This window comes from Hemiscyllium ocellatum, chromosome 32 (assembly GCF_020745735.1).
Source record: "Hemiscyllium ocellatum isolate sHemOce1 chromosome 32, sHemOce1.pat.X.cur, whole genome shotgun sequence".
NCBI lineage: Eukaryota > Metazoa > Chordata > Chondrichthyes > Orectolobiformes > Hemiscylliidae > Hemiscyllium > Hemiscyllium ocellatum.
Window position 1 is genome coordinate 40,690,064 of NC_083432.1, and position 16,109 is coordinate 40,706,172.

General features: G+C 41.8%; 1 protein-coding gene across 3 annotated transcripts in view; it reads left to right on the forward strand.

The window, feature by feature from the left end:
* Positions 1-2,756: 2,756 nt before the first annotated feature.
* The window catches only part of LOC132830838 (gasdermin-A-like), a 62,346-nt gene continuing 48,993 nt past the window's right edge, over positions 2,757-16,109 (forward strand). The window contains exons 1-2 of one of the 3 annotated variants that reach the window (XM_060848717.1): positions 2,763-2,827; positions 9,767-9,819. In XM_060848717.1, coding sequence (XP_060704700.1) covers positions 9,797-9,819 — 23 coding nt within the window. In that variant the 5' untranslated portion in view covers positions 2,763-2,827; positions 9,767-9,796. Of the gene's footprint in view, positions 2,828-9,766; positions 9,820-16,109 lie in introns of all 3 variants that reach the window. The other 2 variants (XM_060848720.1, XM_060848718.1) reach the window with 2 other exon arrangements.

The window sequence follows — 16,109 nt, forward strand, 5'->3', positions numbered from 1 at the left end:
GGATTGAGGTTAGTTATGAACAGGTGTTGTCAATTCTAGAAGAAGTGAAAGTAGACAAGTCCCCTGGGCCAGATGGGATTTATCTGAGGATTCTCTGGGAAGCTATGGAGGAGATAGAAGAGCCTTTGGCTTTGATATTTGAGTCATCATTTTCTACAGGTTTAGTACCAGAAAACTGGAGGATTGCAAATGTTGTGCCCTTGTTCAAGAAGGGCAGTAGAGATGAGCCAGATAATTATAGACCAGTGAGCTTTATTTCTGTTGTAGGAAAGGTTTACAAAAGATAAGATTTATAATCATCTAGCAAGCAAAAATTTGATTTCAGATAATCAATATGGTTTTGTCAAGGGCAGGTCCTGTCTCACAAACCTCATTGAGTTTTTTGAGAAGGTGATCAAGAATCTAGATGGGAGTAGGGCAGTTGACGTGGTATACATGGACTTCAGTAAAATCTTTGATAAGGTTCCACATGGTAGGCTGTTGGAGAAAATGCAGAGGCATGGAATTGAGGGTGATTTAGTAGTTTGGATTAGAAACTGGCTTCATGAAAGAAGGCAGCAAGTGGTGGTGGTTAGCAAATATTCAGTCTGGAGTCCGGTTACTAGTGGTGTGCCACAAGAAGCTGTTTTGGGACCACTGCTGTTCGTCATTTTTATAAGTGACTTAGATGCAGGCATAGGTGGATGGATTAGTAAATTTGCAGATGACACTAAAGTCGGTGGAGTAGTGGACTGTTTGGAAGAATGTTACAGGTTGCAGGAAGACTTGGATAAACTGCAGAATTGGGTTGAGAGGTGGCAAATGGAGTTCAATGCAGCTAAATGTGAGGTGATGCACTTTGGGAAGAATAACAGGAAGACAGAGTACCAGGTCAATGGAAAGATTATTGGTAGTGGGGATGTGCAGAGGGATCTTGGAGTCCATTTGCATAGATCCCTGAAAGTTGCCACCCTGGTGAATAGTGCTGTTAAGAAGGCATAAAGTGTGTTAGGTTTCATTGGTAGAGGGATTGAGTTCCAGAGCCGTAATATCATGCTGCAACTATAGAAAACACTAGTGCGGCCACACTTGGAATATTGTGTACAGTTCTGGTCCCCATATTTCGGGAAGGATGTGGAAGGATTGGGAAAGGTACAGAGAAGATTTACCAGGATGTTGCCTGGTCTGGAGGGAAGGTCTTACGAGGAAAGGCTGAGAGACTTGGGTCTCATTGGAAAGAAGAAGGCTAAGAGGGACTTGATAGAGCCATACAAGATGATCAGAGGATTAGATGGGGTAGATAGTGAAAGTTTTTTTTCCTGGGATGATGACATCAGCTTGTATGAGGGGGCATAACTACAAATTGAAGGGTGATAGATTTAAGACAGATGTCAGAGGCAGGTTCTTTATGCAGCGAGTGGTAAGGGCGTGGAATGTAGTTAATTCAGCCACATTAGGGAGATTTAAACAATCCTTGGACAAGCACATGGATGATTTTGGGATAGTGTAGGGGGACGAGCTGACAATAGTTCACACGTCGGCACAACATCGAGGGCCGAAGGGCCTGTTCTGCGCTGTATTGTTCTATGTTCTATGAGACACTCTTTAAGAAAAGATTGCTACATCTAACACAATCAGACATTGGCAAAACTGCAAATTAGAAATTAAGGTAGAGTGGGTGGACAGGTAACTGAGGAAATTCAATGTAGAGAAGTATGGCATGATGTACTTTAGTAGGAAGAACATTGAAAGACAATGTAAAATGGTGGGGACAATTCTAAGGAGGATGCAAGTTTAGAGAGACCTGGTTGTATATGTGTACAGATTCAGGTTGTAAGTTTGCTCGGCGAAAGTGAGGACTGCAGATGCTGGAGATTAGGATCGAGAATGTGGTGCTGGAAAAGCACAGTAGGTCAGGCAGAATCCGGGGACCAGGAGAATCAATGTTTTGGGCAAAGGCCCTTCATCAGTCTCTGGTGAAGCCAAGGTTCACAGGTGATGTTACTTAGCATGGTGACGAAACATTTGAAAACAAACCCACCAGCTCAGCGAGCAAACGTACATCCTGAACCTCAACCTGAGGTACAAGTCTTCTCAAAAATCATATGTGTACAGATTATTGAAGGTGGCAGTACAGGGAGAGAGAACAGTTAAAAACCATATAGCTTTATTAATAGGAGCACAGATAATAAGAGCAAAGTGTTGTTGCTGAACTTGTACAAGGTATTCAGTTGTGTAGAGATTTGGGTGCCATGTTATAGGAAGAATGTGAAGTTTTGGAAAGAGTGCAGAAGAGATTTACTAGAATGTTCCAGGGATGAGGATAGATTAGCAAGCCTGGAGGCAAGAAGGCTAAGAGGAGATCTGATAGAAGTTTTCAAAATCATGAGCAGGCTGGCTAGATTAGATAGGGGGAAACTGTTCCCATCCATAACAAGCATGTGAATGAGAGAGCACGGATGGAAAGTGTTTGGAAATACGGGCAAATGTGAAGCAAACCATCCAGCTGACCTGGAATGGTCTGTCTGGGAGTATTGAGGTTCAGTTGAGGCATTCAAGAGGCTATTGGCCAATTATTGATTAGAAACAATGTGCAAGGGTATGGGGAAGGGCAGGAGAAGAGCGTTAAGTCATGATCTCGTGCGGCCATATTCAATGCGTAATACTTCAGAGACTCTGTGGAGAGTTGGAGCTGCTTCCTGAAACTGGTCAGGCTGTTCGTCTGTTCCATCGCAGAAATTGTATCTAACCGCTTCCTGTGTAATTGTTCAGAGTTAGCACGCACTTTGAAACCAGACCGTGAATCAACAAGTTGCTGAAGGGAGCACGGTTCATCTCTTACTCCAAGGTAAGCCTTTAACTCCTTTGAGATAAGGAGCATTTTGTCTTGATGTTGTTCTGTGTCTTTCTTTAGACAGGCTTTTCCCTTTCAATTCAGCTTTTTTTAATTAAAGGCCATTCCACAAGCAATGACAACTATTTCCCTGACTGGTAAAATCTCCGCAGATGGTTCAGTACTCATACAATGTGCTGTATCATTGAGGAAGTTGACTTGGAGGAACATTGTCGTTTGATCACGACTCTGTTACCCTCCCTGATTTAAATGAGGGATGGGCTTAAACAAATGTGTTAAATATTTCCCCCCTCACCCTAAACCTATGCCCTCTATTTCTGGATTTCCCCAAACCAGGGAAAAGGCCTTGTCTATTTACCCTATCCATGCCTCTCATGATTTTATAAACATCTATAAGGTCCTCCCCTCAGCCTCCAACATTCCAGGGAAAATAGCCCAGCCTTTTCAGCCTCTCCCTGAAGCTCAAACCTTCCAATGCTAGCAACATCTTGTAAATCTTTTTTGTATACTTTCAAATTGCACAATATCCTTCCGATAGAAGGGAGACCAGAAGGGTAATTGGAATGAGCTGCGAGAGGAAGTGGTGGAGGCTGGTACAATTACAACATTTAAAAGGCATCTGGATGGGTACATGAATAGGAAGGCTTTAGAGGGATATGGGCCAAGTGCTGGCAAATGAGACCAGATTAATTTAGGATATCTGGTCAGCATGGACAAGTTGGACCGAAGGGTCTGTTTCCATGCTGTACAGCTCTATGTCTCTAGAAATAAAGGGCAGAGCCCCAGAGGAAGAGAAATAAAACATTTTGCTGAATACAGTTATTTTATCATCTACTTTCCTGCTTTGAACAAGGAAGGCAAGGACAGCAGCATTAAATTCCTGAAAGTGTGAAGTGTAAGTGGATTATTTGACCTGATAGTACCAACAGTGTTTTTAAGTCACAGTTTAAGTGACTACAGTCAAACAGCAGGTACCATCGGAGCGTACACTGAAGAGTTGGTAAGTGGATTGATACAAAGTCCCAATGGCGATCAATTTTCCACTATTAATACACCATTCAAGGGGTATATTATGATGAAGATTTTATTTTTTGCTAAGTTTTATCCTTTAACAGGATAAATGCCCTAAACATTTCCTGTGTATTTTTCAATCTGAGAAATGGTGATGAGTGATAGTCACCGCATGGAATCTCGTGAACTTTGAAATTTCTATGTAGCCAAAACCAAAGAATTTCACGGCCTGTCTGCCGTGGCCAGGAGGTATCGAGAGGCTGCCCTTTCCAGCCAGGCCCAGTCCGTGGACCCAACCCTAACACTACCACTGAGCAGCAGCCCCACCTGGAGAGTGGGTGAACAACCTCCAACATCTTCAAACCATCATACTGTAGTTTCTCATTCCTGGAGCATTCTTTTTCCTGCACTGTCTTCAATGTATTCACATCTTTCTTGGAATTGGCACAATACTCCAACTGAGAGCTAATGCATTTTTATGCAAATTCAACATCACCTCTTTGCTCTTGTACTCTCTGTCCCTATTAATAAATTCATGGACACTGTCTGCTCCATTAATTGTTCTCTCTCCCTGTTCTGTCATCTTCGATGATTTGTGCACATATACACTGTTCCTGCATTTCCTTTTGAATTATACCCCTTATTTTATATTGTCTTTCAATGATTTTCTGATCAAAGTCAGTACCTGATCAAGGAAGGGTCTGGGGTATCTGTTGAAAGCTACTCCCCTGCCTTTACTTCAGGATCCACTGCCCTCTGTCCCCACAATCCCCAACTTCAGAAACCCCAATACTCTCCCAAACCATGCATCATACTGAATTAGAACTATATTGTTGTTCCTACATTGTTGATAGGTCAGAATCCTGGAATTCAACTGAGCCTGAGGCTTTCAAGGCTAATGTCAAGGCTTTGGTGCAGGTGCAGAAGAGATTAATGGGAGCAGGACTGAGATTTCAATTTATGGTTAAACTGGATAAGCTGGAGTTATTTTCTTTAAAGAAAAGATGACTACGGGGAGACATAATAGAGATATTAGAAATTATGAAGGGCTTTTCATAGAATAAATAGAGAAAAACTAGTCCCAGCGCAGAAGTGTCAGGAGCCAGAGGACATAGATTTAAGGTGATTGGCAAAACTACCAGAAGAGACTTGAGCCAACATTTTATTATGTAGTGAGTTGTTGTGATCTGTAATGCAGAAAGGACAGCAGATTGATTTATAACTTTCAAATGTTAATTGGATTAAAACGTGGTGAAAAGAAGATTACAAATGTTTGGGGAAAGAGTTGGGAGTGAGACTAATTATAGAGCTGTACCACTGATGGGTAAAATGCTGTCCTTTGTGTTGTACCATTCACCAATTTGGGGATTGAAATTTAAGACACAAGGATTAAATACAGCAACTTGAATCACAATTCCAAAAGATTTAGTGTTAGCTTTTTTTTAGATAGAGACCTTTAAAGTCACAGGAAGGAAGGCCAGTAGACATGAAAACCCAAGTACTTTTAAACCTGCAGCTATGTGACAGGTTTTATTTTTCTGTCGGGATTGATGACAGTAATGACCATAAATCTGCTTTTCAATCATACAGAACTCATCTCCCTGAGGATTTTTTTCACTTATTGCCCTGTCAGACAAGGCATTCACACTCTGCTGAATTTGTGGTTGACATATTGAAGATGTATTTTAAAAGAACATCTATTGAACAGAAGAATCTGTTTTCGAAAGCATCCTTTCTCCCTTTAAACAAATGGCTCAATCTATGCTACATTGAATATCCCTGAAGTCTTTGCATATGAATGATCTATATATGGAGGGCAAAGCTAGATAGTGACGAGAAAGGCTAGAGGATGTGGTGACAGGGTGAAATGTTATTGGTGGGAAGAGAATCGAGTGGAACTTGAAAAGACCACAAATACAGACTAATCATCCTGTTTCTGTGCTTTAATTCAATGTAATCAGGTCAAATATATTTGTAATTTCCAAATGGAGAAGTTTCTGTATGATTAAATTCTCATGTAATTCATTGTTGGTTGACTATTAATCCTAAAAAAGTTTAAATTCCAGACAATATTCACAATCACTACTATCATTCAAGCGATGGAATACAGACCATAGTTTGAATGTGGTGTGAGTGGGAATCACTTAGAGCCATAGAGTCATAGAAACAGACCCTTTGGTCCAACTCGTCCATGCTGACCAGATATCCTAAATTAATCTGGTCTCATTCGCCAGCACTTGGCCCATATCCCCCCAAACCCTTCCTATTCATATACCCATCCAGATGGCTTTTAAATGTTGCAATTGTACCAGCCTCCACCACTTCATCTGGCAGCCCATTCCATACACGTACCACTGTCTGTGTGAAAAAGTTGCCCCTTAGGTCTCTTTTATATTTTTCCCCTCTCACCCTAAACCTATGCCCTCTAGTTCTGGACTCCCCCACCCCAGGGAAAAGACTTGTCTATTTATCCTATTTGTGCCCCTCATGATTTTATAAACCTCGATAAGGTCACGCCTTAGCCGCTGACGCTCCAGGGAAAGCAGCACTACCTTATTCAACCTCTCTCGATAGCTCAAATCCTCCATCCCTAGCAACATCCTTGTAAATCTTTTCTGAACTCTTTCAGGTTTCACAACATCCTTCCGATAGGAAGGACACCAGAATAGCCAGCAATATTCCAAAAGTGGCTTAACCAATGCCCTGTACAGCTGCAACATGACCTTCCAACTTCTCTACCCAATACTCTGACAATAAAAGAAAGCATACCAAACATCTTCTTCACTACCCTACGTACCTGTGACTCTACTTTCAAGGAGCTATGAACCTGCGCTCCAAGGTTTCTTTGTTCATCAGTACTCTCTGGGATTTTACCATTAAGTGTATAATTCTGGATTAGTGGTGCTGGAAAAGCACAGCAGTTCAGCCACCATCTGAGGAGCAGTAAAATCGACGTTTCGGGCAAAAGCCCTTCATCTGGAATACAGGCAGAGTGCCTGAAGGATGGAGAGATAAATGAGAGGAGGGTAGGGGTGGAGAGAAATCTGCAGTCATTGTTTTTACCCATTTAGTGTATAAGTCCTGTTAAGATTTGCTTTTCCAAAATGTAGTACCTTGCAATTATCTAAATTAAACTCAATCTGACCCTTCTCAGCCCATTGGCTCATCTGATAAAGATCCTGTTGTAATCTGAGGTAACCTTCTTTGCTGTCCACTACACCTCCAATTTTGGTGTCTACTGCAAACTTACTAACTATATCTCTTAAGTTCACATCCAAAACATTTATATAAATGATGAAAATTAGTGGATCCAGCACTGATCCTTGTGGCACCCCACTGGTCACAGGCCTCCAGTCTGAGTAACAATCCTCCACCACCACTCTCTGCCTTCTACCTTTGAGCCCGTTCTGTATCCGAATGGTTAGTTCTTCCTGTATTCCATGAGATCGAACCTTGCTAACCAGTCTCCCATGGGGAACCTTGTCAAACACCTTACTGAAGTCCATATAGATCAGGTTGACCACTCTGCCCTCATCAATCTTCTTTGTTACTTCTTCAAAAAAACTCAAAGAAGTAGTTTGTGAGACATGATTTTCGATGCACAAAGCCATGTTGACTATCCCTAATCAGTCTTTCCCTTTCCAAGTACATGTACATCCTGTCCCTCAGGATTCCCTCCAACAACTTGCCCACCACTGATGTCAGGCTCACTGGTCTATAGTTCCCTGGCTTGTCCTTACCACCCTTCTTAAACTGTGGCACCACGTCAGCCAACCTCCAGTTTTCCGGCACCTCACCTGTGACTATCAATGATGCAAATATCTCAGCAAGAGGTCCAGCAATCACTTCCCTAGCTTCCCACAGAATTTGAGAGTACACCTGATCAGGTCCTGGGAATTTATCCACTTTTGCGCGTTTAAAAACATCCAGCACTTCCTCCTCTGTAATATTGACACTTTTCAAGATGTCACCATCTATTTCCATACATTCTATACCTTCCATGCCCTTTTCCACAGTAAACACTGATGCAAAATTCTTGTTTAGTATCTCCCCTATCTCCTGTGGCTCCATACAAAGGCCACCTTGCTGATCTTTGAGGGGCACTATTCTCTCCCGAGTTACCCTTTTGGCCTTAATGTATTTGTAAAAACCCTTTGGATCCTCCTTAATTCTTTTTGCCAAAGCTATCTCATGTCTCCTTTTTGCCCTCCTGATTTCTGTCTTAAGTATACTCCTACTGCCTTTATATTCTTCTAAGGATTCACTCTATCTATCCTGTCAATGCCTGACATATGCTTCCTTTTTTTTCCTTAACCAAATCCTCAACTTCTCTAGTCATCCAGCATTCCCTATACCTACCAGCCTTTCCTTTCACCCTAACAGGAATATACGGTCGCTGGACTCTCGTTATCTCATTTCTGAAGGCTTCCCATTTTCCAGCTGTCCCTTTACCTGCAAATATCTGCCCCCAGTCAGCTTTTGAAAGTTCTTGCCTAATACCGTTAAAATTGACCTCTCTCCTATTTAGAACTACAACTTTTAGATCTGGTCTATCCTTTTCCATCACTATTTTAAATCTAATGGAATTATGGTCGCTGGCCCCAAAGTGCCCCCCTCCACTGACACCTCAGTCACCTGCCCTGCCTTATTTCCCAAGAGTAGGTCAAGTTTTGCACCTTCTCTAGTAGGTACATCCACATACTGAATCAGAAAATTTTCTTGTACTTGCTTAACAAATTCCTCACCCTCTCCATCTAAACCCTTAAAACTATGGCAGTCCCAATCTATGTTTGGAAAGTTAAAATCCCCTGCCATAACTACCCTATTATTCTTACAGATAACTGAGATCTCCTTACAAATTTGTTTCTCAATTTCCCTCTGACTATTGGGGAGGTGGGGGGGGAGGGTTTATAATACAATCCCAATAAGGTGATCATCCCTTTCTTATTGCTGAGTTCCACCTAAATAACCTTCCGGGATGTAATTCCGGGAATATCCTCCCTAAGTACAGTTGAAATGCTATCCCTTATCAAAAACGTCAGTTTCCGCCCCCCCCCCCCCACTTATCTTCCTATCTCTTCGCAATGGTCGTGGGGAAAATTAAGCCTCAAAGGGCCCCTGGGGAATGATCAGCTCTAAGAGCTGTTGAGAAGGTCACCATTTTGCCAGAGATGATTTTAAACACCTGTCAGTGGGAATTTCCTTAGGGATTCCCTTGAATCAATCTCATCATGTTGCTAGTGAAGTATTGTAATTCTCCTCGTATAATACCCCCTCCAGTACCAATACTCTCCTTGTATATCAGCCGCCTTCCCTGTACCATAACCCTCCTAACTTATCATCGCTTCCAGTATTGAAAATCCTAGAGTACCATCCCCTCCAAACCAAACTCTCCTCTCACAACATTCATTCCAGAAACATAACTGTCAGTGTATGAAATTCCTCCCTTACTGTAACTTTCCCTCACTTTCAGTATAACATCCAGATAACATCAAGCTGCATGTTAATCTAAGAAAGAATTCAGAAGAAACTGTGTTACCCAGAGACTGGTAAAATATAAAACTTGCTACATGTAGAACACAGTTGAAATCTGATTCAACATTTAAGTAAGATTAGGGTCAATCAAGCATAATAGAGGGAAATTGTTTATGGAGTCAGTGGAGATAGGGGAAGTGCTAAATAAATACTTTTCATTGGGTTTCACACTAGTAAAAGACAATGTGGTCGAGGAGAACACTGTGATACAGACCACTAGACTAAATGGGATTGAGTTGCATAAGACGGAGGTATTAGCAATTCTGGAAAGTGAAAAAATATATAAGTCTCCTGGGCCAGATGGGATTTATCCTAGGATTCTTTGGGAAGTCAGGGAGGAGATTGCCGAGCCTTTGGCTTTGATCGTTATGTCATCATTGTCTTCAGGAATAGTGACAGAAGACTGGAGGATAGCAGATGTTGTTCCCTTATTCAAGAAGGTGAGTTGAGACAATCCTGTAAATTATAGATCTGTGAGCCTTACTTTGGTTGTGGGTAAAGTGTTGGAAAAGGTTGGAAGAGATCGAATCTATAATCATCTAGAAAGGAGTAAATTGATTATGGATAGTCAACACAGTTTTGTGAAGGGTAGGTTATGCCTCACAAACCTTACTGAGTTCTTTGAAAAGGTGACCAAACAGGTGGATGAGGGTAAAGCAGTTGATGTGGTGTACATGGATTTCAGTGAAGCATTTGATAAGGTTCCCCACGGTAGGCTGTTGCACAAAATACAGAAGCATGGGATAGAGGGTGATGTAACAGTTTGGATCAGAAGTTGGTTAGCTGAAAGAAGTCAAAGGGTGGTAATTGATGGAAAATATTCATCCTGGAGTTCAGTTACTAGTGAGTTCAGTTACTAGCAAGCATCTGTTTTGCATCCATTGTTGTTTGTCATTTTTATAAATGACCTGGATGAGGGCATAGAAGAATGGGTTAGTAAATTTGCGGCTGACATTTAGGTCGGTAGAGTTGTGGATAGTGACGAAGGATGTTGTAGGTTTCAGAGAGCCATAGATAAGGTGCAGAGCTGGGCTGAGAGGTGGCAAATGGAGTTTAATGTGGAAAACTGTGAGGTGATTCACTTTGGAAGTAGTAACAGGAATGCAGGGTACTGGGCTAATGGTAAAATTCTTGGTAGTGTAGATGAGCTGAGAGATCTCAGTGTCCATGTACATAGATCCTTGAAAGTTGCCACTCAGGTTAATAAGGTTGTTAAGAAGGCATACGATGGGTTAGCTTTTATTGGTAGAGGGATCGAGTTTAGGAACCATGAGATCATGCTGTGGCTATACAAAACTCTGGTGCAGCTACATTTTGAGTATTGTATATAGTTCTGGTCACCCACATTGTAGGAAGGATATGGAAGCTTTGGAAAGAGGAGGTTTACTGGGATGTTGCCTGGTATGGAGGGAAGGTCTTATGAGGAAAGGCTGAGGGACATGAGGCTGTTTTCATTAGAGAGAAGAAGATTGAGAGGTGACTTAATTGAGACACATAAGATAACCAGAGGGTTAGATAGGGTGGACAGGGAGAGCCTTTTTCCTCAAATGGCAATGGCTAGCATGAGGGGACATAGCTTTAATTTGAGGGGTGATAGATATCGGACAGATGTCAGAGGTGGTAGGGGCGTGGAACGCACTGCCTACAACAGTAGTAGACTCGCCAACTTTAAAGGCGTTTAAATGGTTGTTGGAAAGGCATATGGACGAGAATGGAATAGTGTAGGTTAGATGGCTTCAGATTGGTTCCACAGGTCGGTGCAACATCGAGGGCTGAAGAGACTGTACTACGCTGTAATATTCTATGTATCTATATATGAAATGTACACAGTACCGATTGAGTACAATGTGTGTTGTAATGGACTGTGAATGGCAACAGTACTTTCATAGTCTACAATGCAAATTACAATGGATTCTGCATCATCACCAATGGCTGATTATAAACTTAGCACAATTTCTGCAAATAGTTTTGTAACGTTATCACAGCGCGTAATTATAAATGGTACTTGAGAATATCAAACGAAATATTCAGTTGCACCATTTCTGCATTCATTTGTCTTCAGCTGGCATGGACACAAGCACAGGGAATCCTCTGTACTCCTCTCTGCTTCTTGACCTTTCTTTCCTGCTTCTGGACACTCCTTAAAACCTAACTGTGACACAGATTTTGGTCATCAAACCTAAGACATCCCCAGAGGGAAACACGTGAAATAGGAAAGGAATGTATTAGTCATACTGGATCCCTGTTTTGAACGACATGAGATAAGTCAGACCAATATGTGCTATTCCCCAGGTTTACTGGCTTTATCTTCTGGGTCCTTAAGTCAGTCATTCATATTTTGTTTTATAATCCTCCTTTTGAAGTGTTTCAGTTAAAGGTGCTACAGTGAGAGTTGGGATAACTGGTCTTTTTCTGATTAGCAAGATGTAACTAGTTGGCACGGATGGGGGTTAGTTGCCCCAGGCTTTGTTCCTCAGGCCCCTACTACAGTAGTTATAATCTTTATTCATAACTTGGATGCAGCGATAGAACATACTATAGCCATGTTTGCAGATGCTACTGAAATAGGTGGGAAAGCAAATTGCAACAAAGAAATAATAAATTGACAGATGGATATGGTTGGGTTAGGTAAATGGTCCAAACTTTGGCAGACAAAGTTTAACTTGGATGAGTGTGAGGTTACCCATGTTGGTTCGAAGGAATAGAGAGGTAACTTATTACCTAAATGGAGCAAAACCTCAGAGTGCTTCAGTGCAGAGGGATCTGGGTGTCGTTGTGAATGAATCACAGAAAACTAGTGTGCAGGTATGGCAGGTAATAAAGAAGGCAAGCGGAATTTTGGCTAAAGCATTGGAGTGGAAAAGTAGGGAGTGTTGTTTCAAGTGGACAAGGCATTAATGAGTCCTCACCTGGAGTACTGTGTGCTATTTTGGTCTCTTTAATTGAGGGATGGAGTTGCATTGGAGGCAGTTCAGAGGAGGTTCACTCGATTAATTCCAGAGATGAGGAGTTTGTCTAATGAAGAGAGATTGAGCTGTTTTTTTGTCTAGGGTTTAGAAGAATGAAAGGAGATCTATTTGTGTGTTATAAAAAATGCTAAAGGGGATTGGAAAATCAGACAACACACGTTTCTTCATATGAGACAAACTAGAATGAGAAGTCATAGTTTTAAGCTAAGGGGTAGCAGATTTTAAAAAAGGAACAGGAGAAAATATTCCTCCAATAGGATCAGGAATCTGCGGAATTCACTGCCACAAAGTGTGTAAGGAAGAGATAGATTTTTAATTAGGAATGGGTTAAAGGGTTATAGGAAGGAGCAGAAAAATGGGGTTGAGGCTGAGATGAGATCAGCCATGATCATACTGCATGGCACAGAAGATTTAAGAGTCTGAACTGCCTACTCCTGCTCCTAGTTTGTTTGTGCTTATAGATTGTTGCTTGATGCTGGTCTTAGTGTGAATCATGTTTTAGGTTTATCTTCAGAAGAAATAAGGCGCTTACTCTGGAGAAAGATCAAAAGAGGTCTTGCGCAGACCAGTCAGAACTTTGAAATGGAAGCAGAAAATTCTGGAAGAATACTGAGTTAAATAATTCTGATGAAGGTCTTCGACATTAAATGTTAATTCTGTTGCTCTCTCTACTGAAGCTGTGATACCTGCTGAGTTTCTTCAGCAGCTTTGCCTTTTATTTCCAAACCTGCAGCAGCTGCAACATTGTGCTCGATTCTGTACCACGCAGGAGGCTTTGTGATTAATTAGATCCATTTCTCAGATCTAATGGAACGGAAGCTGTGCAGGTTTCTGCGGTTTACTTTTCCATTCAGCCAGTTCCAGTTGAGAAGCTGGATCACATTAGAAACACTGCACCCAGTTTCAAAAAGAAATCTTGTGCCAACAAACTCTTTAATTAGCATTGCCCATTGCTCATTATAATACTGATAGCACACACTAAAAAAACAGTCACACACATGCAGCAACTCTCTTGGACTGAGGCCCAGATGGTGTCTGATTAAAAATTTGATTCATTTCACTGGTTTAAAGGGAGTGCTGCCTCCTGACTGTCTTTACAGGTGCATCAATCTGGCTTCAGAGAAGAAATCTATGTAGTCGAGGCTGGCACGGTATCAGTCAAACTTGGATTTATAGATGTGACTTCACTGATGCATGTTTATGTACCAGGACCTATACCATCACCTGTAATTCGACTTTATGCACTTTTGTTCCCTCACAGTTTGTCTAATTTTATGCTTTTGGTACTAAAAGTGAATTTAAACTGATAATTTTATCTCATGGCTGTGCATGATTTTGACCAAGATGGCACTCAATTTTGTGTGAAAATGCAGATTCAGATTGCAGTCAGCTCAAGGAGTCATAGAGTCATAGAAATGTACAGCACGGAAATATACCCTTCGGTCCAACTTGTCCATGCCAACCAGAGATCCTAAATAAATCTAGACCAATTTGCCAGCATTTAGATCATTTCCCTCTAAACCCTTCCTTTTCATGTACCCAACCAGATGCCTTTTAAATGTTGTAATTGTATCAGCCTCCACCATTTCCTCTGGCAGCACATTCCATACATGTACCACCCTCTGTGAGAAAATGTTGCCCTTTGGGTCATTTTAAAATCTTTCCCTGCTCACCTTAAACTTCTCATTTTGGACCTCCCTACTCCAAGGAAAAGACCTTATCTTTTTACCTTATCCATGCCCCTCATGATTTTATAAACCTCTATAAGGTCACCTCTCAGCCTCCGATGCTCCAGGGAAAATAGCCCCAGCCTATTCAACCTCTCCCTGTAGCTCAAACCCTCCAACCTTGGCAACATCTTTGTAAATCTTTTTTGAACCCTTTCAAGTTTTACAACATCCTTCCTATAACAGGGTGACCAGAATCGCACACTATATTCAAAAAGTGGCCTAAATAATGTCCTGTACAGCCGCAACATGGCATCTCAAGTCCTATACTCAATGCACTGACCAATAATGACAAGCATACCAAACACCTTCTTCATTATCCTGTCTACCTGGGACTCTACTCTCTGGGAGCTACGCACTCGAAGGTCTTTTTGTTCAGTAACACTCCCCAGGACTTTACCATTAAGTGTTTAAATCCTGCCCTGATTTGCTTTTCCAAAAAACAGCACCTCACGTTTATCTAAATTAAACTCCATCTGTCATTCCTCGGCTCATTGGCCCATCTGATCACGGTCCCATTGTACTCTGAGGTAACCGTCTTCGCTGTCCAATGCACCCCTAATTTTGATGTCATCTGCAAACTTATGAACATATCTCTTATGTTCACGTCTAAATCATTTGTATAAATGACAAAAAGCAGTGGACCCAGCACCAATCCTTCTGGCACAACATTGGTCACAAGTCTCCAGTCTGAAAAGTACCCTCCACCACCACCCTCTGTCTTCTTTCTTTGAGCCAATTCTACATCCAAATGATTAGCTCTCTCTGTATTTCATGAGATCTAACCTTGCTAACAAGTCTACCATGCAGAACCTTGTCGAAGGCCTTACTTGAAGTCCATATAGATCACATCCACCACTCCACCTTCATCCATTCTCTTCAAACAAACTCAATTAAGTTAGTGAGACACTACTTCCTGTGTACAAAGCCATCTTGATTATCCCTAACCAGTCTTTACCTTTCCAAGTACATGTAAATCCTGTCCCTCAGCGGCACAGTGGGCGGCACGGTGGCACAGTGGTTAGCACTGCTGCCTCACAGCACCAGAGACCCGGGTTCAATTCCCGACTCAGGCGACTGACTGTGTGGAGTTTGCACGTTCTCCCCGTGTCTGCGTGGGTTTCCTCCGGGTGCTCCGGTTTCCTCCCACAGTCACAAAGATGTGCGGGTCAGGTGAATTGGCCATGCTAAATTGCCCGTAGTGTTAGGTAAGGGGTAAATGTAGGGGTATGGGTGGGTTGCGCTTCGGCGGGTCGGTGTGGACTTGTTGGGCCGAAGGGCCTGTTTCCACACTGTAAGTAATCTAAAAAAACTTGCCCACCACCAGTGTCAGGCTCACTGGTCTATAGTTCCCTGGCTTTTCCTTACCACATTTCTTAAATAATGGCATCACGTTAGCCAACCTTCAGTCTTCCCGAAACTCACCAGTAGCTATTAATGACAGAAATATCTCAGCAAGAGGCCCAGCAATCACTTCCCTAGCTCCCCATAGATTTCTAAAGTACACCTCATCATGTTCCAGGGATATATCCACCTTTACGCGTTTTAAGACTAGGTAGGTGCATATGAATCAGAAGGTTTTTAACTATGTTATCCGTCTCATCACAACTGAGATTAGTCCAGCAAGAAATTGAGATGAATATAACGATATACAAATAATTTGGCAGGTTATAAATGCTTAGCCAGTACATGTTTCACATTAGTTTCATACATGATTCAAGCTAAAAACTTCCCTCTGTTTGTAATTATCGTTGCACTTTAATCAGTGACAATGTTCAAGAAAGAAGCTTGCTTTTCTACGGTGTCTTTATGTGAAGATGAAGCAAGATGCTTCACAGAGACAAATTCAGACAAAAAAACAATGCTGAGTCAAAGAAAGCAGTATTGTGACAGGTCATCGAGAGCTAGATGAAGGGCAAGGTTTTGCGAAGTGGAAGAGGCAGGAAAGTTAAAGAAGGAATTTCCAGACTGTCAAATCTAAACAGATAAAGGCACATAATAAGTGGTGAGTCAAAGAGAAGAGGGGTTCACACA